Below are 22,354 nucleotides of genomic sequence, written 5' to 3' on the forward strand. Positions count from 1 at the left end.
ACGGCGAAAAAAATTACCGACGATTACGTTACTTACCAGGCACGTACCCAAGGGGGGGCCCGGGGGGGCCCGGGCCCCCCCCCCCGAAATCAAGTGGCATACCCCCCCCCCCTCCCCACCCACGCCACCGCTCCTCACACATTCCTAAAGCGCCACCAGATCAATGTTGAGACTTGGCAGCTGTTCATCGGTCAGCATTATGCTGCCTTTTTCACTCCTTTTAGATGGCGGTAGTTATCGGCATCTCTTGTAATGTGAAGGACAGTTTTCTCATAGATGCCGCACCCACGCGATTAAATCGAGATGCGTTCAGTTGTCGCCATCTATTCAACCGTCGCGCGCATAGCTGTTGTTTTTGTTAGTACAACCTTCTTTGTTTAGGCTGATCCTCGGACCAGGAGAGGGATGCGGCTGTTACTCAGCTGTTCTGTACTCTCATGGAACGAGTTGCGGCCTGCGAAAACGCCAACTGCGTTTAACTTTTCCCTTTGCTTCATTATTTCCTTGAGTTACGGCTCACCGCGACGCTGGCAGATGCCCGGAACCATATACACGTGATATGGGTTAGATAAGGTGGGAAATAAAATAATGTGAAAGAGCGTCCATCATGAATCCCTGCAATAACCCTTAAACCCATAAGCAAGATGACTGTCGCCCGTTACCTCGTCTGTGTTTCCCTAATTGTATAGCGCTTTTCGTGCAAAATTGGCAACTGGAAACAAAAATCGCAAGTTGAGAAATTAAGCGATCTACTACGGGAGAAAGCCAAGGCAACAACCAAACTGCAAGCAAAAGCGAATAATAAAAAAGTTAGCCGTTGTTTATGAGACTGTATATGGATCAACATCTTTTTATTTAAAAAAGGAAGTAGAGAAAAGGCCGCCGGAAGTGGACAGCAATTACTTGTTTTGAATGACGCTTCTACAGTTATCGGTCGAACCGCCTCACGTAGCCACATGTCTGCTGTGCTTATGTGGGTGTTTTTCTAACCTTTCGCGGTGAGCGCAGTACGTCTAGAATCGCAGAGTCCTGCATGCGCTCTACGCGGTTGTATGGGACTGGCGGCCGCACAGGATTACGCAATTCGCGGAACTGTCAAAACTGTTCAACAAGGCGAAAACAACTGATATTCGAAAATATAACATGAGAAAGACTGAAGAAGCAGTAAAAAATGAACGCATCCTGAAATCAGTAAAAAGGAAACCTGGCATAGGACAAACCATGATGTTTGCACTAAAAGATAAGGACAATATCATCAGCAATCTCGAAGATATAGTAAAAGCAGCGGAAAAGTTCTAAGCTGACCTGTATACAGTACCCAGAGGAGTCACGATAACTCACTTAGAAACAGTAATGAACAGGATACAGAAACTCCTCCTATAACTAGCGATGAAGTCAGAAGGGCCCTGCAAGACATGAAACGATGAAGAGCGGGAGGAGAAGGTGGAATAATAGTCGATTTAATCAAAGATGGAGGAGACATAATGCTTGGAAAACTGGCGGCTTTTTATACGAAGTGTCTATCGACTGCAAGGGTCCCAGAAAACCGGAAGAATGCAGACATTATACTAATCCACAAAAAAGGAGACGTAAGAATTGAAAAATTATAGGACCATTAGCTTGCTCTCAGTATTATATAAAATATTTACCAAACTAATTTCAAATAGAATAACGACAACACTGGATTTTGTCAACGAAGGGAACAGGCTGGCTTCAGGAAGAGATACCTTACAATGGATAACATCCATGTCATCAATCAGGTTATCGCGAAATCTGCAGAGTACAATAAGCCTCTCTATGTGGCTTATATGGATTACGAAAATGCATTTGATTCAGTAGAGATACCAGCAGTCATAGAGGGACTACGTGATCAAGGAGTACAGATGGCTTACGTAAAATACTTGAAAAATATTGCTACATGCGTGTGGTATTTGTTTTTTTGAACGAGGCGCGTGGGCGCCATCACTCCAGAAAAGAGGAGGAAGAACGAACTGGGCTCGCGCTGTGAATCTAACCGGTCAGCGCTGCAACCGTTGTTGTAAAAATAATCTGTAAATAGTTTCTCGTCTTACTGACTCGTCCTTCGCGTAAGAATATCTGCAGAGGTTCTACAGCTACCTTAATTCTACACAAGCAGGGAGATACCTATAGAGAAAGGGGTCAGACAGGGACACAATTTCTCCAAAGTTATTCACTGCGTGCTTAGAAGAATTCAAGCTATTAAACTGGGAAGGCTTAGGAGTAAAGATCGACGGCAAATATCTCAGCAACCTTCGGTTTGCCGATGACATTGTTCTATTCAACAACAATGCAGACGAGTTACAACAAATGGTTGGAGAACTTAACAGAGAGAGTGTAAGAATGGGGTTGAATAATAATATGCAGAATATGAAGATAATAATGAATAGCCGGGCAAAGGAACAAGAGATCAGGATCGCCAGTCGGCCACTAGAGATTGTGAAGGAGTACGTTTACCTAGGTGAATTAATCACAGGGAACCCTGATCATGAAAAGAAAATTCAAAGAAGAATAAAAATAGGTTGGATCGCATACAGCAGACATTGCCAGCTCCTGGCTGGAAGCTTACCATCATTATTGAAAAGTAAGGTGTGCAATCAGTGCATTTTGTCAGTGCTGACATATGGGGCAGAGACTTGAGAGCAAGTTAAGGACCGCGCCAAGAGCGATCGAACGAAGATTGCTAGGCATAACGTTGAGAGAGAGAAAAAGAGCGGTTTGGATCAGAGAGCGAACGGGTATACACGATATTCTAATTGACATCAAGAGGAAAAAATGAAGCTGGGCAGGTCAAGTAATGCACTGGTTAGATAACCGTTGGACCATTAGGGTTACAGAATGGGTGCAAAGAGATGGAAAACACAATCGAGGAAGACAAAACACTAGGTGGAGCGATGAAATTAAGAAATTCGTGGGCGCTAGTTGGAATCGGTTGGCGCAGGAAAGGGGTAATTAGAGATCGCAGGGAGAGGCCTTCGTCCTGCAGTGGACATAAAACATGATGATGATGATGATTATGGAGGTGGTGGGCCCCCCCGGAACAAAAATCCTGGGTACGTGCCTGTTACTTACTAATGCGAAATTTGAGCGCAGCAAATAAGCTGTTTCACCTTTTCGATAGATTGAGGCAAAGAAATCGAGCAACACATGTATGCGCTATCACAGAATTTTTTTTTATTTTTCACACGTATTCCTTTAACAAAGACTCCACTAACAGTTCTTGACAGTCATGAAGGAAGCTTTGTGGTCGATGAGCGTTGCGATGAGCTTCTGCTTCAGCCTCGCTTACTGATAATTGCTCTCGACGGCGGCGATGAGCCTCCGCTTCGGCGGCGCGAACTGCAGGGTCTTCTCGGCGGCGGCGATGAGCTTCTGCTTCAGCCTCGCTTACTGCTGGTTGCTCTCGACGGCGGCGATGAGCCTCCGCTTCGGCGGCGCGAACGGCAGGGTCTTCTCGGCGGCGGCGCTTAGCCTCTGCTTCGGCGACGCGTACTCCTGGATCATCTCGACGGCGGCGACGGTAAGCTTCTGCTTCGGCGGCACGCACCTCTGGATTCTGACGGCGACGGCGCTGGGCCTCTGCTCTGGCAGCTCGTTTAGCAGCAGCAGCAGCAGCAGCAGACGGAGGACTTCCATCGGTCGTCTCGCTCATGGCTCAGAAAGAACTGGCAGATAATTTCGCAGTGGCGAACGGCAGCGGCAATTTCGGCTCGGGCGGTGCACATATACAGATCCGCCGCCACCGATCTGGCTCTCTGATTGCCACCGCACAGGGGTTGCATTGGAGGAGGAGCGAAGAAAGTAATTAAGTTCGAGCCGGCGCTTTGACAACCGGAGACTCGCAGGAAGAGGGGGGAGGGGAGCGGCGTGTACACCCAGCGGCAAACGATGGGGGCAGAAGCGCGCGCAGCAAGCGGACAACACGATAAAGGGAGGAGGGAAGAGATAGCAGCGACTGACTGATGCCGCTGACGCCGATAGTGAGTCAACCCCAGCTGCAGAGTTGGTTTCAGGGACAACGCCGCCGATGCCGACACAAACAATATGATACCCTCGCTTCCGCAGCGCTAAGAACCAGGTCTAGCCGTGGGAAGGTGGTCACGTATTCGTCGAAGTGCCGGGGCCTACGTGAAATAACCGGCGCGTCGGCAACTGAAGAGCACCCTATCCGCCACACAAGAACAGGGGGGGGGGGGGGGGGGACCCTTTCCTCCTCTTTCTGCATGGCGGCGACGGTGTTCTATGCAGTCACGTTATCTTGACTCTCTAGCGGCGTCAGCGGCATCCAGCGGTATCAGTCGGTCGCTGCTAGCGCTGGGGGGATGAAAGGGGGGCGGAGCTGGTTACGACGCCGACGACAACGCCGACGACGACGCGAAACCCAGGAATGGACGCCAAAGAGCTGCGCTCTAAAATGCGGTAACCATTAAGAACCGTGAATCGCGAAACTATATGGGGCGAACCCGTGCCCCAGGAAAGCCGGGTCACACTCGAAGCACAGCGATAGCGGCGAGAGCAGTCGGCGATCGGCGAAATCTGATCAGCGGGCCAAAGCGCGCCGGCTTTTCGTACGCGACTCGTCGAAGGCTAATAATAATAATATATGGGGTTTTACGTGCCAAAACCACTTTCTGATTATGAGGCACGCCGTAGTGGAGGACTCCGGAAATTTTGACCACCTGGGGGTCTTTAACGTGCACCTAAATCTAAGTACACGTGTGTTTTCGCATTTCGCCCCAATCGAAATGCGGCCGCCGCGGCTGGGATTCGATTCCGCGACCTCGTGCTCAGCAGCCTAACACCATAGCCTCTGAGCAACCACGGCGGGTCATCGAAGGCTCCGGCGCTATCGCAGTTGCCCGCGTGCCTTCCAGAAAGTGACAATTCGCTCGGCGCACGCAATCGGACCGCACAGATTTCGGCTGCAACAAAGAACGCATAGAAACATCGGTAACCTTCCAGAAGCCTCCGACACGTCCAGACGTTACCCGTGCCGAGCGATCGCGCCTAATACGTGCAAGCCGGCGAAAAAAAAAACGGCCAGCGGAGAAAGAGAAACAAGTACACGCGTCAATATGGACAGTTTCCTAAACCTTGTCAAGATTGCCGATGTCCCGAAAATATAGGCGAACGACGATTTTAAAAGCACTGCGGTAGTGCTGCTTGCTACACTTTGCCAGGTGGTTCACGCCGCAACTCGAGAAATCCAGCGAAAAAAAAATAATTGAGACGCAAACACGACGGAAAGAAGAGACATCGCACCAGCGTTGTGGCGCCTCCTTCCATAGTGTTTGCGTCTCAGTTGTTTCGCTGGATTTCTCAAGTTTCACACGTTGAATCGTCCCAGCGCCCTGTTATGAAAGGCATATTTAAGGTATAATAACGTGAACCGACAGAGATGCCTGAAAAGTGTACGCCAGGTCTCGCCTGATGGTGCAGAGACTGCCAACATGACTCGCTAATCGCACTCGACAAGGGCATTGCGTCACCGCTGCTTACCGAAGTGGGCGGGTTCCCGGGTGTGCTTGAACGACCGGTGCACCGGGCCGTACTGTATCCGCCGGAACGGCACGCCGGACGGCGGGCTGGTCGTAGACCTGGTAGAGCTCATCACCTTGAGCGATGCGGCAGGCGATCCTTGGATAAAAAACAAAAGGTGGTAGAGAGAACGATCACTTGCGATGTAGCGTTTAGGAACAGTGATATAATTGCACATCTCACAAATGACCGCGCGGGCTGCTAGCTCACATGTTGCAGTTACAATCTGCGCCGGCCTTCGTAACGACGCTACGCAAGTGAACTGTGGAGCTTACCGACCGCCGTAGTGGCCTGCCAACGCAGCATCGCTTGTGGCATTCACTGGGGCCTACAGCGAATGCCACACGTGAACAGCCATACAGTGAACTACAGCTGAATCATCTTTTTTCTCGTCGTGTTCTTAGACGTTTGCGGTGAACTAGTCTTCCTTGCTAGCTTTGGGAAGGACCGGCAAATATTTGCAGGTCTCGCTGCAACGTCCTAGCCATAAGGAGACCTGTCGGCAGTAGCTTCGCCAACCACACAGTGAAGCTCGTCGATATACAGGGTGACCAGCTAATCGTGTGAGCCCCAATAAGCTAACTGCTTGCCTTCTATTAGCTAATACCGCGGCCCTGCAAAGAGTGGGAGTGGCTCGAACAAAAAAAACAAACGAAGGTCAAAATTCTGACCAAAGTGCACGTTGAAAGCAGCCGGAACACTCGATAATGCGATTCATTGCCGACGCTGGAAAAAGAATTCTCGTCAGAGAGTGAAGCCATTTGAGAACGAAAACACGGGTTTAGAGAACGCGTGGCGGCACATGTCCGATTGGACATAAAAATTGGTAGAGCTAGATTTAAAGATTAGGCATATACACGCTTCTGTAATAACCAATGCCTCAACCGTAGTGAGAACACAGCTTTTGTAAGCGAAAAAAATGACAAGGTAGAAAAAAAGTCGAAGCCCCCTTTCTTAAAGAAAGATGGTTGAACGTGAAGCTTTCCTCCAATGCAAACGGAATCGAAGTCTAAAGCTAACGACCACGCAACGATGCGAAGAAATGCTGAGCGACCTGATGCTATGCGTATGTGATTTGACTGCATGTTTAGGATTGTATTTTTTAACGTTAAAGTTGAATGAAGGCATTCTGTTAAGATGCATAGCGTTTATTTTAGAGCACGTATAGCCGTTGATTACACGCACACACTAACACTTTCGCGGACGACTCTACACTTAAAGAGTATCGCCTTGTGATCGCCGTGGTAGACGGTCAGAGGTTCTGCCATCGTAAGGCGACACAGCCTGCTCGCACACGCGGGATGAACGCAGGAACGGTGTTGCGTCGTGGGTGTCTGTAGCGTCTTCAGTTTCAACGAGTAGCGATCTGGCATGAAACTCGATCCATTTGCCGCGCTCTATCTCCAGATCGATGTTAAAGTCACCGCACACCGCCCGTCGTAACGTCTCGGATTTTGACGCCGTCTGTTCAGGTCTAAATTGCCCTTATATTTATTTTTTATTTTTTTAGCGGCAGAAGTAGCCTCAGTGTACATTACATGAGAGCGAAAGACAACTTCAGAAGGTTAAAAAGTTTACTGAACCATAAGGGGACACACACACACAGCGTATTCAACAGCACTAAGCCAAAACATCTAAGAGCGGCAGCTCATATTAGGCCTACCGGAGTTGCCGGGTCCCGGAAGCAGAAGCGGACCAGGTACGCCCAATCCATCCGCAGCGTGGATATCATTGGCCTCGTTGTTGGTTTCTGTGCGCGATGGACGCGGAATCAAGAGAAATGGCTGTCAGGAGCACGAAGCATTCAGTGGTCGCAGGCAGAGAAGATACCAGCTTACAGCTACGGAAGACGCTGCCTCTCCCCGTCAAGTGGTCCTCTATGACAAGCTTTCTTTTTCTTTGTTGGGCCTCCGACACCGCGTAAAGCTACTTGATGCGAATAAAGTCCAAAGTGTCAGTGGGACTAAATGCAGGGAGGCAGGTCAACGAAGCGTATATAGGCACGTGCTTTCGCCATCCGTGCAGGCTTCAACCCCGCTTGTAATACGGCTGGCAAGAGCGCGTGTCGTAAGAGAAAAAAAGAAGAGTAAGAGAAAACTTGAACAAAGTAGGCATACGGAGTTCAGCGCATGCGGCAAGCATTAACCCGGGGAGAGAGTCGTGGGACTGAAAACGGTAGAGCACGTCGCTGCGAGCGACGTCGCGGCGCAAGGCTCCGGGTTAATTTTTTGCCGCCAGACCGGGGTCCTCTTACGTGCACCCAAAGCAAGCTAAACGAGCGTTTTTTGGAACACTACAGTCAGCACACTTTTGACAGCCGGGCCAAGGCGCTATAGCGCCGACAGCTAGACAGATTACGCGAGTTTCCCCACACATAGCTACCGCTTATCCCGCCCCAATGGACTGCCTTCAACGATCTCCTAGAATGTGAGAACACGGGGAAGTTTTGAAGCATCACGCCTTCTAGCGTTTCCGAGCGGCACTGCTTTGCCGGACGTGACGTAACATCGTCCAGTGACGTGGAGAGGCGCTCAGGCGGACCCCGATCGCCAGGCTAAGCACCGGCCGCCTGCAGACCACCGCCAGTGTAGTGTCACCGCGTCTTCATGGATGTCACGACGACCAGCTTTGTTTTGTCGTTTTTCCGACTTCCTAACGAAGACAGTGCATCGCCGCGTATCTCTACGTGTTGCCAGAACTTGATTGCTATTGCGACAATTTATTGGCTACACGGCGGCGATCCATCAGGTTGCGCACCGCTTACGCTGTAAGCAAGAGGTTACACACGCGCTATAGCTAGTTGCCGCATAGAAGAAAAAAAAAGCTGAGATGCCTAATTTCGCTTCCACGAGACGACAAAGCATGCTACGTTTCTACGCCACTCGCTGGGTCAACCAAGTAAACGGTCCCTCGAACGGACTTACGGAGTTCGGTAGTCGAGGCTGGGGTGTCGTCACCATTGATGGGCGATGCCGAGGTGTCGTAATCTGCATGCCGACACAAGACGGTTGCTTACAATTAAAAATTACAATTAAAAAAAGACTGTTTTCGAATGTGTCTTACGATTTGTCTTCTGAGCTGTGCTGCAAGCAATGAAGCGGGAAATGAATCCGCGAGGGAGATCGAAGGAGCAAATGAACGACAGAAAGCGAGCGAGTTAAATATTGCATCGTGCTCCGATATGGTATGATAAGCGGAAGAAATAGACCGGGGCCACGTTTTTCAATAAGGAAACCGAGTTGTACAACTCCTACTCGGCAACAAAAAAAGTTTTTTCGCAATTCTGTAAACGGCGCCTAATATTACATATTAAACGGACTAAATTTATGTGTCGTAAACCGCGCTAAAGCAGGTCGATACCTGCATACGCAAGTTCAAAACACTTGCAAATACTGTGACTGATTCACGTAAGCTATAAATTCACATATCAATTTTGTTCGCTTTGGTGTTGGAACGGATTCAGAGTATACATAACTGCGATATCTGTTCTTGGTTGGTGCATTATGCATTTGTAAACTTGTTTTTTAGTTTCCAATTTTATGCAATCTTAGTCAAGAAATCACAAGCCTTAAACATTCCGTTTCCTACAGTCAACTTCCCAATCAAATGCATTAAATTTCACTCAAATCGGTCCAGGGGTTGCTTCATAAAAGTTTCTACGTTTTACATGCACTCGAATAGGTGGCATAGCGGTTTGCTCGAGCTAGTAAGCCTTCCTGTTAATGCTCTGCTCCTGCGGCAAAACGAAAATAAATCGCGCGCATAAGCTCCTAAGATATCTATGCAATGTATACGTGTAAGATATCTATGGGTATACACATGTACTGCACTCACTACTTATTACTGCTCAAACAATGACGCCAGAAATCACACTGTAGGAGTTAAATCCTTTTCCGACCTTTAGTAGGACGTTCCTGGGGGCTAGTTGTGTTTGCACACAGCCGATATTCAGCAATGTTTCTTTCTTTTAAAGAATCGCCACGGAAAAATGAGAAGCATAATTAAAGCGATAAAAACGCCCGCCTCGATAAGTTACCACATATATACATCAAACTACTGCACAAAGTGCCTATAACGTACGTTATGTTCGGTTTATTATTTTAACCGGTTGCCCAGAGGGATAATTGGATGACACTGTCAATAGTCGAAACTGCAAATAAAATCGTGATTGTTTTCTGGTTACTAGCACAGTAGGATATTTTTTGTGTGTGTATTGCATGACAAATATTTGTTATGCAATAGTATTTGTTAATGGGAGTGGGGTAGTCGCGAGGAGCCATACCGCGCTGAGGACATCTGAACTCTAGAACAACTCAGACGTGTGCAGACACAGAAACTGTTCCACAGCAGCACTGCGAATTACCAGGTGAGGATTGTACGCGAACATGAGAAAGCAATGCTCTAATTGGGATGACATACATGCTGTACAACATGCTCTGCATGCTGTATTCGGCATCGCGGTCGTGCTGTTATAACTAACCCGCAGTCCTGTCGGACTGATTGTGACACTCGGATTCTGTAAACGGGCACCTAAACCTAAGTGCGCGTACAATATAACCTGATCGGGCGTAGGAGCTCTGTGTTTGCCTTAGTGGATAGATACAGCAACTAAATTTACCACGCTCACGGGTGATGCCACACAGTCCAGGTGGAACGCGCCAAGTCCACCCCCCCCCCCCCCAGCACACCCTTCTCCTCGACTCCGTTACTACATCTGGACAACGTAATGCGCAGTTTGCAATTGCCATCGCTTCGTCGTTCTGCGCAATTGCAGACCTGTGCACATCGCATTTATTGGCGGCGCAGTGAGTATTTCAGTAGCAATGCTCGCAGTCGGTGTTCAGAGCTTTACGAGAAAGTGGTAGTCATTTGCGCTTTTCCGTGGATCGGTGTAAATGTACATTCAAAAATCTGGAGGTCAATTGACATGAGATCCGCCTAAGCGCGATGCATTTCCTTCTTAGCTTTAATTTCATTCGTCTAGGTACAAAATTTAACACAGGCTTAGGAATTTCTACGTCCGTCAGACTTGGCGCGAGTCGTGTTAAACCGTTCGTCGTCGAGCCGCTAACACTATATACGTAACTAAATCTTCGACGCGAACGTTTAGTTATCACAAACACGACTTCTGACGTGACACTTCCAAGGGTAAAACAAGTATTTTGTCAACTCATTAAACACCCAGCGCTGTTGCAGAGGTTGCGAAAATATGCAATGGACGACAGTGAGAAGGCATTACTCAAGTTCATCCAGTTACTGCACTTCAGGACAGTACAGCGTTAGAGCACTCGGAGGTCCCAAGATTTAATAGTTGTCGGGGGGGGGGGGGGGGGGGGGGCTGTATATTGTACGCACTGTATTGTAGGCGTGCCTTCGTACCCTCGTCCGTAAAAAAAAAAATTTGCGCATGTAATCGAACAGACCGGGCCTACTGGCAAGTGCTGTCGCTCGAGGGCTATGGGGTGTCCGAAAGCTTCGATTCCGGACGAACGCTCGGGAAAGACGCCCCTCCCGCCGCCCCGTCCCGAATTGGCGACCGCAGCAGAGAGTGCCGGTCTACTGTTGCGCATAAACATGAAGGCACATGCTGCAGCAGGTTCTCAAGACAGAGGGCACTAGGGCGACACCCCGGGAGCTCGCGTTGAAAATGTCTATCATTTTGTAATAGTTTCGCACGAAAGGCGATGCACTGACAGCAAGGTTTTAGCGCCGTGCTTGAGCCTCTCGGACTAAGCATACGCGGGCGCGACCATGCGCGGACGCGACGTACTAGGGTGCGTAGAAATTTCTGGCACCCTCGAACACTTTAGCACTCCGTGCAATGGCAGCGCATAGACCCCCACTACACTGCTTGTAAAGCGCGGCGCCAGTGAAAGCAGATCCTCAGATTGTGGGCATTAAACGGCTGAACATCACGGCAACGGCGATTATTCGCCAGCAGTGTCCATACGACTGCCATCGCAATAAAGAGGCTGGACATTTCGGGCTCGTACAAAGAGCGTACAGGTACCTCGTAAATGCACTCCAATAGCGTCAGCGCCTGCCCTGAACACGAACACGGCGCCGGGCTTTTGCAAAAAAAAAATGGTCCACAAGCGTGCGCGAATTCCAACGTCGTACTTACCGGGGAGCGGTCCGTCGACGGTGTTGTCGGGTTCCGGCGGATCTGAAAATTTAAAAAATAAAGGGTGGGGGGGGCAAAGTCAACCAGCAACGGCTGCGACAGAAGGTACAAACAGAGCACCAAACACGATGATGCAACCCGCAGGACGTCATGCACCAACCACCAAACCGTCACCTCCCGAAGCGAAGGTTAGTATATGGAGCACCACGCCCGTATTAGTTAGAGAAAGCATCCGTGTCATAAGGTCAGTGGGGATGGAAAAGCGGTGCAGACGGAAAGGAAATCCGACTTCGCTAGCTCTCGACATCGCACATGTTTGCAGAGGACCGACAAGGAACAACAACTTAAATGGGCATGCAGCGATATGCTTTGTGCCCCTACAGATACAATAAGTCGACATCTGCCTCTCAGTTTCAGTGCAGTTGCATTTGTCGTTCGGGTCATGCATATCTGAGCGCATAAGGATAAGTTCATTTTCAACTTTGTGGATCAACTCTGAAGGATAACTTAAAACGAACAGATTTTCACTGTCCGTCCGGCTTCATCTTAACCTATAAGTGTAGTGTGCTCGGCGAAGGAGAAAAAAAAATATCGTCTTGCTTAGTATTCACCGGAGCGATTTTCACTGAGCATGGCTACTCTGGCCCGTCTCAACAGCCAATCATTGTCAGAGGACTTTATATTGAGCTCTTGGCGTGACTAACTAGTTTTCAAGCCGCCAAGGCCTTACTTGGCCTTCTTAAATGGTACGGGCCTGGACTCAAGGCTCTGGAGTAGATTTTTCTTGCCATCGTCACACATCTTGTTATTCCGTTTTTTGCCTTTTTCTTGTGCCCAGCATAAAATAACATTTAGATGAACGTACTTTAGGCAGACCTCCCTGCCTTGGTTATTAAACTTTTCTCTCTCTTCATGTACTGGATAGCCGTCTGATAGAAGCATTTCATAGTCTCACGATAGATGTGCTGGATAGCCAGAAAAGAAGGTTCCAGGCGAGTGCTCCAAGAAGCAACTCTGAGCAGAAGGTCATCTTCTTGCTGTCTTATTTCACAATGTCGACGGGCCTATCTCGGTTTATCAGCTCTGCGGCTACCAGTGACGGCCGTACAGTGTGGCGCTCCGGATTAATTTTGAACACCTGGGATTCATTAGGTGCATGATCGTTTTTTTTCTTTTTTGCCAGCGGTGGACCATCGGCGAGTTTTTTACCAGCGGCGAGTTTACCGCGGGCCCACAATGGTGTAAGTAACGCCGCGTACTATCCCTCACCTGAGAGGAGCACTTTACATTGCTAGTGGCTCGATTCCTTTATTCTTTTCGGATACTGTTACCAGCGCTCGTATCCAACAGTTATTTGTTTGCGTACAATAAGCATTGACCGTCACGCCCACATGCACTGCCTGAGGCACACGAAACATTCACATGCGTAACCCCAGCTGCAACCCGCAGGTCGAAGCGGGGTCTTCGCTTCACAAAATGACGAAGTTTCCAGCATACTCGACGACGAAGCATGCTTTCGTGCGGAAGGTAGGTATAGCGCGGGCGTGGTTACGTACGAGCAGATTAACCAGCGAGCGGAATGCTTTTGGACAGTGGTCATACCCCGGATGTACGGAAGTTCGGTGTGGTGCGCTATCTGCGCGGAAATACGACTCGGCCGGGGGTCGACTGAAAAAAAAAAGACGGCATAACAAAACCCTCCTAACGCACAGCATATGCCACTGAACTTAACCCCATCGGGGCGTCAATTCAGTCTATCGATTGAAAGCTTCGTTTCAGCACGCATGCCGCACTGATCAAACAACCTGACTTCTACTTTCAGACTCATTTTACGGAAACTTACACATTCTAACTTGCGACGCCGATGAACTCGGAAGCGCATCAGGATGCTTGCGACAGATTTCAAATATTTTCGTCAGTGCTATCGGCTTCGAACGCACTATATTTAGAGACGTAAAGTAATAGGAGCGGTCGGCGTCATTAGTTGGCACCGGCGCTACACCGTGAAGAAAAATGTTATCCCAAAATGTGTCGCGCTTTCACAGATGTATAACAGAACAGTCACTCAGCATATGCATGAACAAAGTTCTGTGCACAAGTCCAAAAAACCCGACAAAATATCCATGTGGATATATAGGTGCATACGTAAGCCCAAGTACTTCTAATTGTCCAAGAACACATACAAAAGAAAGCAGTTTTGCAGACGAGTCAAAACAAACGACGAGTGCAAACTGCATAATTTCCTAATTTTTTTATATCAGGCTTGATTAAAAATTTTGTTAGCCAGTTACGCATTTTCATTTCTTTTGCATGATGTGCTTTAGAGTGACCCATCTCAAGGAGTACACTTGTCCTATATACCGCAGACAATCTTTTTTTTTAATTTCTGTTAATGTTTAAAAAAAAAGCCCGGTATGTTTAAATTACACACGAGGCTTGTTTGGAGAAGTAGGTAAAGTAAATCGGACAAGTTATGGCTCGCTACCGAAGCACCACGTAGGAGATATTTCGCACAAGAGGGTTGGAAGTTTTAATGTGTTCAACTAAGCCATACGGTTACAAAAGTAAACACTTTTTGGGGCCAAATAGATTGGTTAAAAGCGTCCCTACTGATTGTTAAGAAACAACTTAACTTAATGGGAGTAGCTATTCCTACAGCTTAATTAAACAACACAATCAGCTGAAATATGGAATGCAAAGGTACAGTAGCAGAGATAGCTTTACCCACAAGCTATATTTTCTAACAACATTGTTCTACATTGTCAACGCAAGCTTCAGAGGTGAAATCGAGGTCGTGCAGGTTGCCGACAACGTTAAGCATTGTCAGTGAATGTTTGCCTTAATGTTTTTGAAGGATGCATGTTGTGCTATTCGTATAGTGCTTATTATCAAGGCTGTTCTACACTGAGGCACATGTAAGGTAGTTTGGCCGTAATTTGTAGTTACTGTGGACAATAAAAAGACTGCTCAAAGCGCTATCGACCGCCCGAAGCGAAGGGCAAGACGAGGATGCTGTTAAGGTTAGTCTTCGAATAACAGTGAGATGCACGAGCAAGACGATATTGCACGTTGTCAAATCGGGAGCGCCGAGGGTGTTCAGAGTTCCAAATAAATCTTATAAAAATATATAAAATATATCATAAAATATCTAAATAAAAAATACGCGAAGAGCTTTAAGTGAATTTTGTATGTGCAACCCCAGATCACTGTGCAGCAATTAATGTGACAGATCCAATGCGTAGTAGAGGTGTTTAAGATATGTCGGGAATGAATTATTTTCGACATTTCAATAATGCAACCATAGGCAATTCAAAATGAAGCATTTACCACATGACAGTTGAATGCGTCAGCTATCATGTCATAGTGAACAGCTGACAGCTGTTCACTATGACAGGGCTCGACTACACAGTGTAAATACCTCTTCACACAGCCTCACATGCATGACGCTTGCATTAGGTAGCTCGACTCTAAAAAAGCTTTTAAAAGTGGTACGAACTACTGGAGGGTGCAAGAATGTTTCTCTGTCGAGCTTCCGCCTCAAAGATCGATTTAACACACACAAACACAAAATATGAAGAGCAATCAAGCGTACACATATCGCTCAGAAGTGCTTTCCTGCCCCGCGCTCTACGGGATAGGCAGAGCGAGCAGGAAGTCTGAACAGAGCAGCCGTGCGAAGGTTAATATATGGAGCACCACGCCCGTATTAGTAGAGAAAGCATCCGTGTCATAAGGTCAATGGGGATGGAAAAGCGGTGCAGACGGAAAAGAAATACGACTTCGCTAGCTCTCGAAATCGCACATGTTTGCAGAGGACCGACAAGGAAGAGCAACTTAAATGGGCATGCAGCGATATACTTTGTGCCCCTACAGATACAATAAGGCGACATCTGCCTCTCAATTTCAGTGCAGTTGCATTTGTCGTTTGGGTCATGCATATCTGAGCGCACAAGGATAAGTTCATTTTCAACGTTGTGTATCAACTCTGAAAAATAACTTCCGGCTTCATCTTAACGTGTAAGTGTACTGTGCTCGGGGAGCGAGAAAAAAATATCGTCTTGCTTAGTATTCACCGGAGCGATTTTCACTTAGCATGGCTACTCTAGCACGTCTCGACAGCCAATCGTTATCAGAGCCCTTAGCGTGACTAACTAGTTTTCAAGTGAACAAGGCCTTACTTGGCGTTTGTAAAGGGTACGGGCCTGGACACAAGGCTCTGGGGCAGATTTTTCTTGCTATGGTCGCAGATCTTGTTATTCCTTGTTTTTTGCATTTTTCTTGTCCCGAGCACAGAATAACTTTTGGATGAACGTACTTTAGGCAGGCCTCTCTGCCTTGCTCATTAAATTTTTCTGTCTCTTCATGTACTGGATAGTCGTCTCATAGAAGTACTTCATAGTCTCATGATAGACGTACTGGATAGCCAGAAAAGAAGGTTCCAGGCGAGTGCTCCAAGAAGCAACTCCGCGCAGAAGGCCATCTTCCTGCTGTCTTATTGCACGAGGTCGACGGGCCTATCTCGATTTATTTATCAGCTCTGCGGCTACCAGAGACTTAGTGGAGCGCTCCGGATTAATTTTGAACACCTGAGATTCATTAGGTGCATGACGAGTTTTTTTGTTTTTTGTTTTGTTTTTGCCAGCGGTTCGCCATGGAGAGTATACCGCGGGCCCACAATGGTGTAAGTAACGCCGCGTACTATCCCTCGCCTGTGAGGCGCGCTTTACATTCCTAGTGGCTCGATTCCTTTGTTTCTGCTTTTCGGATACTGTTACCAGCGCTCGTATTGAACGGTTATTCGTTTGCGTACAATACGCATTGACCGTCACGCCAACACGAACTGCCCGATCAGGTGCGACTATGTTCAGACGTGCACGTTCCCACAGCCAAATCAAAACAGGCTGCGGGAGGCGCGGGCACACGAAACATTCACATGCGTAACCCCAGCTGCAACCCGCAGGTCGAAGCGGGGTCTTCGCTTCACAAAGTGACGACGTTTCCAGCATACTCGACGACGACGACGACGACGACGAAGCATGCTTTCGTGCGGAAGGTATAGGTAGTGCGGGCGTGGTGCCGTACGAGCAGATTAACCAGCGAGCGGAATACGTTGGACAGTGGTCATACCCCGGATGTACGGAAGTTCGGTGTGGTGGGCTATCTGCGCGGAAATACGACTCGGCCGGGGGTCGACTGAAAAAAAAAAGAAGAAGACGGCATAACAAAACCCTCGTAACGCACAGCATATGCCACTGAACTTAACCCCTTAGGGGCGTCAATTCAGTCTATCGATTGAAACCTTCGTTTCAGCACGCATGCCGCACTGATCAAACACCCCGACTTCTACTTTCCGACTAATTTTACGGGAACTTACACATATTCGAACTTGCGACGCCGATGAACTCGGAAGCGCTTCAAGATGCTTGCGACACATTTGAAATATTTTCATCAGTGCTATCGGCTTCGAGAGAGAATAATGCAGAGAAATGCAGGGAGGTTAACCAGAGGTAGTTCCGGTTGGCTACCCTGCGCAGGGGGAAGGGTTAAGGGGGATAAAAAGAGAAACAGAGTGGAAGAGGGAGATAGAAAAGGAGACAAGCACGAACAAAGCGCGTACACTACAGAGCGGTAGGGGGCGGCATTCTTAGAGTCTGTCGTGAAGCCCCGTAGACCGCAAGAACCTTACTAGCGCGTGTAAGGCCTTCAACGCGGATGTCCTTTCGGAGCATTGGCCTAAAGCTTTTAGTTCTGAAAGTGGACGATTGTCCAACTGGTCCAGTACACTGCACATCACTTGTCTCTCAGCACTGTATCGCGGGCAGACACAGATAATGTGTGCGAGCGTCTCGTCGATGTTACATGTGTCGCACGTGGGGCTGTTGGCCATTCCTATGAGGAAAGCATAGGCGTTTTTAAAGGCAACGCCTAGCCACAGACGGTAGAGCATGGTCTGTTCACGTCGTGGTAATCCAGGCGGGAGGTGCATCCGTATGTCCGGAGACAATGAACGCAACCGACACATGGTGAAAACATTTGAGTCCCACAGGGGCAAAGTACACTCACGGGGCATCAATCACAACTCAGCCGCAGCGTCTGTTCGCGAAAGCGGAATGACGACTCGTTGACCACTTTCATGTGCAGATCGGGCGGCTTCGTCGGCGTGGTCATTCCCGCTGATGTTACTATGTCCTGGAATCCACTGTAAGATTATGTCGTGTCCCTTGTCATAGCTTTGATGATATATGTGCCGAATTTCTGAGGCCAGTTGTTCATTCGGTCCGTGGCGCATTGGGCTTCGTATGCACTGAAGGGCTGCCTTGGAGTCACTAAAGACTGTCCATTGTTGCGGAGGCTTCTGCTTAATGAAATCAAGTGCAGCACGGAGCGCCGCGAGTTCTGCACCCGTCGATGTGGTCACACATGAAGTTCTTAATTTGATTTCCTCAGATTGTGCCGGGATGATGACTGCAGCAGCAGAGCTGTTGAGTTTTACTGAACCATCTGTGTATACATGTTGCCGGAATCTGTGCACGTTGTGAATGTGCTCCAGTGTTGCTTGTTTCAAAGCTTGCAATGGCGCTCCAGCTTTCTTTCTGATTCCTGGAATTGTCAGTGGAACTTGGGGCTGGTGGAGACACCACAGTGGATCTGACAATCGTGTAGCGGGCGCAAATTCTGATGGCAAGTACGATTGATGTCTTGCAATAGTTTTAGCAAAAGTTGAAAGTGGCCTTTTTGCTGGCAAGCAAGCAAGATGATGTGAGGGGATCCCAGTCAGGTGTCGGATGTGCGCTGGTGGTGGTGGTGGTGGTGGTGCATTGTAGCAACAGGCGGGTTTAGCCTGGCGAACAAGGCCGGCAATTGCTCCGCCCGAGCGTCTCGCACAATACCGCTGAATGGTTTCACCATGTGTCCATCAAACCAGTCTCTCCTAAGAACTCGATGAGGAGACGAAGTTTCTTTTCGGGCTATAACTAATCCCGCGGGAAATATAAGGTGGTGCAGGCGCGCATGCGGAAGGTTCTTGCTTTGCAGATTCTTCAGGAGAGTGTCTCTTTCATCTTGGAATTGCTGGCAGGACCACAAGAAGTGCTCAATGTCTCCTGTCTCGTTGCATGCCGAACAGTTCGGAGAATTGATTCGCCCCGTTTTAAATAACCAGGCCGGTGTATTTGCAGATCCTGTCCTTCTTCGATATAGAAGTGTGGCTTCCTCCCGGTGCAATCGCTTGGTTACGCAGGGCATATGCGGTGGAACCCAAAGCGACGCAGTGATTTCGAATGTCAGATTTTTGCACTTGATTACTCTTTGGGGCCTTGATTTTGGGAGGATGATAGAGCGCTGCGTATGCAAGCGCGTCAGCTTTTTCGTTTCCTGAGATACCAATGTGGGAAGGAATCCATTGAAACTTTACTGTGAAGCCTTTGTTGTTGAGCTCTTTCATGATGGCTAGTGATTTGCGTGGGAACTTGAGGGATGGCAAACCACGGTATATTTGTTGTAATGCGGCCTTTGAGTCCGTAAGGACAACCACATTCTGCGGAGGCAAAGTCTTTAATTTGCGCAGAGCAGAATCTATTGCTGCGCCTTCCACAACTGTCGACGAGGCTATACAGTCCAGACGGCCAGACCACGTATATCTTACAGAGGGAATATAGAATGCAGCTGCACGGCGGTCTTCGTCTGCCTTGACAGAACCATCTGTGTATACTTGTAGGTGACTCGGGTAAATCGTGTTCAGGTGTTCTAGGACTAATGACTTGGCTTCTGCAGATGGAATGCAGCTCTTTGATTGCAGTCGTGGTACACTTAAGTTGCACTTAAGTTGCTTAAGTCCTCGAATGTCCAGGGTGGTTCTATCCTTTCCCTCTGTCTCGAGCAGCGCAATCCTAATACGCGAAGCGTGTTCAATGCTGCATAAAAATGTGAGCGCGGCCTGTTACCTATACGTCGTAAGAGCGCTCTACCGGGCGTAGACTCACGCAGTCGTAGGAGCTGGATCATCAGAGCCTGGGAAGCCTGAAGTCGTAGAGGGCGTGACTCAGCTTCGTAGAGCACTTTCTTGTTTGACGCTGGCTAAGGGACTCCAAGGCAAAGTCGGATACCTTTTCTGTGGATGGCTTCTAGGCGCTCGTATTGGCTGTCTGAGGGTGACATCAGAGGTAGCTGATACAGAATTCGACTTGTAACCAACGCTGTATGTAGCCGTAGCATGGACGTCGGGTGGTTGCCCCAGCGTATGCCAGCGACTCGCTTGAGCACATGTATCCTGGGTGACGATGACGCCACAACGTGGTCAACACCGCGGCGCCAGAGTAGCCTGTGGTCTAAGGTAACGCCCAGAAATCGGACGTTGGTTACTTGTCGAATCTGGTATCCGTCCAAATTCAGCGTCAAACGTGTAGATTTTCTTTTCACTCCAGGAAATAGTACGAATGATTTTTCTGCTGATAGTGATAATCCAATCGCTGCCAAGTGGCCCTGAATGGCTTTTACTGCTCCCTGGGCTATTCGTGCAAGGCGGCGATGCTGGTAGCCGGAGACCCAAATGCAGATATCATCGGCATATATAGATATCTTCACTGGTGTTCGATGGTTTAGTACACTTGGGAGGCTACTCATGGCAGTGTTAAATAATAAGGGAGATAAAACACTCCCCTGTGGCACACCGCGAAATATACGTATTTCATCGCTCAAAGTGTCGCCGAGACGAACTCTGATGCGACGATCATTGAGGAACGTATGTATGAAGTGCAAGAGATGACCCGTGACGCCTATAACTTGCTGGATGTGCGCTCTCAGGACATCTGTATCAATATATACTGTCAAAGGAGCGTCTCTGGCTATGGCCACTGTCGCAATCGATGACGTTTTGGGAAAACCGAGACAAGTCCTGAGTGCTTGGGCTAGCACGCTCTGGAGTTTGCGAATATTCGTAGTGCAAGTATTTCCTATTACAGGTAAGCTGTACCGCAGGAAGCCCAAAAACAGTGCTTTGTATAGCTGCAACATTGACGGTACTGTCGCGCCCCAGGACTTCCCGCCGAGAAACGCAAGAAGGTCCACAATGGCGGCCAAACGCTTTGTCATGTACGAGATGTGAGGGCTCCAAGACAAGTCTCTATCAGTGATGACGCCAAGAAATCGGTGCGTTCGGCTGTATCGTATAATTTGGTCATTAATCCGCAAAGCATAAGGGGCCATCGATTTGCGAGTAAAAGCAACGAGTGCACATTTCTCAGCGGAAAGCTCCAGGCCTTGTTTTCTTAGGTATCTTGACACAGCCGTTGAGGCTTTTTGAAGTCGTGCGCGGACTTGTACACGTGTCACGCCTGAAGCCCGTATGCAGATGTCGTCTGCATATACGGAGAGTTGAACGGTTTGCGGTAACGAATCAGCGAGACCAACGAGCACCAGGTTAAAAAGGGTAGGGCTGAGTACTCCGCCTTGCGGTACACTACGACTGGTATAGCTAGGCTGCGTTGGTCCGTCTTCAGTCAAAATAAAAAGAGATCTCCCATTCAAATAGTTGCATATCCAGCGAAAGGTGCGTCCACCAATACCTACAGCTTCTAAGGCGTCCAGTATTGCATGATCCAGTATTGCATCGGCTTCGAACGCACTATGTTTAGTGACGTAAAGTAATAGGAGTGGTCGGCGTCTTTAGTTGGCACCGGCGCTATACCTTGAAGAAAAACGTTATGCCAAAATGTGTCCAGATGTCACAGATGTATAACAGAACAGTCAGTCAGTCAGCATATGCATTAAGAAAGTCTGTACACAAGTCCAAAAAACCTGACAAAATATGCATGTAGATATGTAGGTGCATATGTAAGCCCAAGTAGTTCTAATTGTCCAAGAATACACATAAAAGCAGTTTTGCAGACGAGTCAAAACAAATGACGAGTGCAAACTGCATAATTTCCTAATTTTTTTTAAATATTAGGCTTGATCAAAAATTTTGTTAGCCAGTTACGCATTTTCATTTCTTGTGCATGATGTGCTTTAGAGTGGCCCATCTCAAGGAGTAGACTTGTCCTATATACCACAGACAATTTTTTTTTTATTTCTGTTAATGTTTAAAAAAAAGAAAGCCTGGTATGTTCAAATTACATACGAGACTTGTTTGGAGAAGTAGGTAAAGTAAATCGGGCTAGTTATGGCTCGCTACCGAAGCTTCACGTAGGAGATATTTCGCACAGGATGGTTGGAAGTTTGAAAGTGTTCAACTAAGCTATACAATTCCAAAAGTAAACACTTTGCCAAACGGATTGGTTAAAGGGTCCCTTCTGATTGTTAAGAAACCACTTTATGGCAGGAGCTATTCCTACAGCTTCATTAAACAAAATCAGCTGAAATATGGAATGCAAAGGTAAAGTAGCAGAGATAGCTTTACCCACAAGCTATATTTTCTAACAATTTTGTTCTACATTGTCAACGCAAGCTTTAGAGGTGAAATCGAGGTCGTGCAGGTTGCCGCACAGCGTTAAGCATTCTCAATGAATGTTTGCCTTAATGTTTTTGAAGAATGCATGCTGTGCTATTCGTATAGTGCTTATTATCAAGGCTGAAGCACTCGCAAATCTATGTCACACATCTCGCCTACGCCTTCTGCAATACTACAACGCCTCATGGATAACTGGGGAGGTTCCTACGGAATGGAAGCTTGCGAAA

At 48.0% G+C, this 22,354-nt stretch overlaps 1 protein-coding gene across 8 annotated transcripts in view; it reads right to left on the reverse strand.

Moving 5' to 3' along the window:
* LOC139061219 (uncharacterized) overlaps nucleotides 1–22,354 on the reverse strand; it is a 51,378-nt gene that overhangs the window by 17,251 nt on the left and 11,773 nt on the right. The window contains exons 3-8 of one of the 8 annotated variants that reach the window (XM_070540885.1): nucleotides 16,808–16,873; nucleotides 13,283–13,348; nucleotides 11,681–11,722; nucleotides 8,481–8,543; nucleotides 7,220–7,306; nucleotides 5,518–5,655 (exon numbers count right to left, since the gene is read on the reverse strand). In XM_070540885.1, the coding sequence (XP_070396986.1) occupies nucleotides 5,518–5,655; nucleotides 7,220–7,306; nucleotides 8,481–8,543; nucleotides 11,681–11,722; nucleotides 13,283–13,348; nucleotides 16,808–16,873 (462 nt within the window). The remainder of the gene's footprint in view (nucleotides 1–5,517; nucleotides 5,656–7,219; nucleotides 7,307–8,480; nucleotides 8,544–11,680; nucleotides 11,723–13,282; nucleotides 13,349–16,807; nucleotides 16,874–22,354) is intronic. The other 7 variants (XM_070540888.1, XM_070540886.1, XM_070540887.1 and 4 more) reach the window with 7 other exon arrangements.

This window comes from Dermacentor albipictus, chromosome 6 (assembly GCF_038994185.2).
Source record: "Dermacentor albipictus isolate Rhodes 1998 colony chromosome 6, USDA_Dalb.pri_finalv2, whole genome shotgun sequence".
Classification (NCBI taxonomy): Eukaryota; Metazoa; Arthropoda; class Arachnida; order Ixodida; family Ixodidae; genus Dermacentor; species Dermacentor albipictus.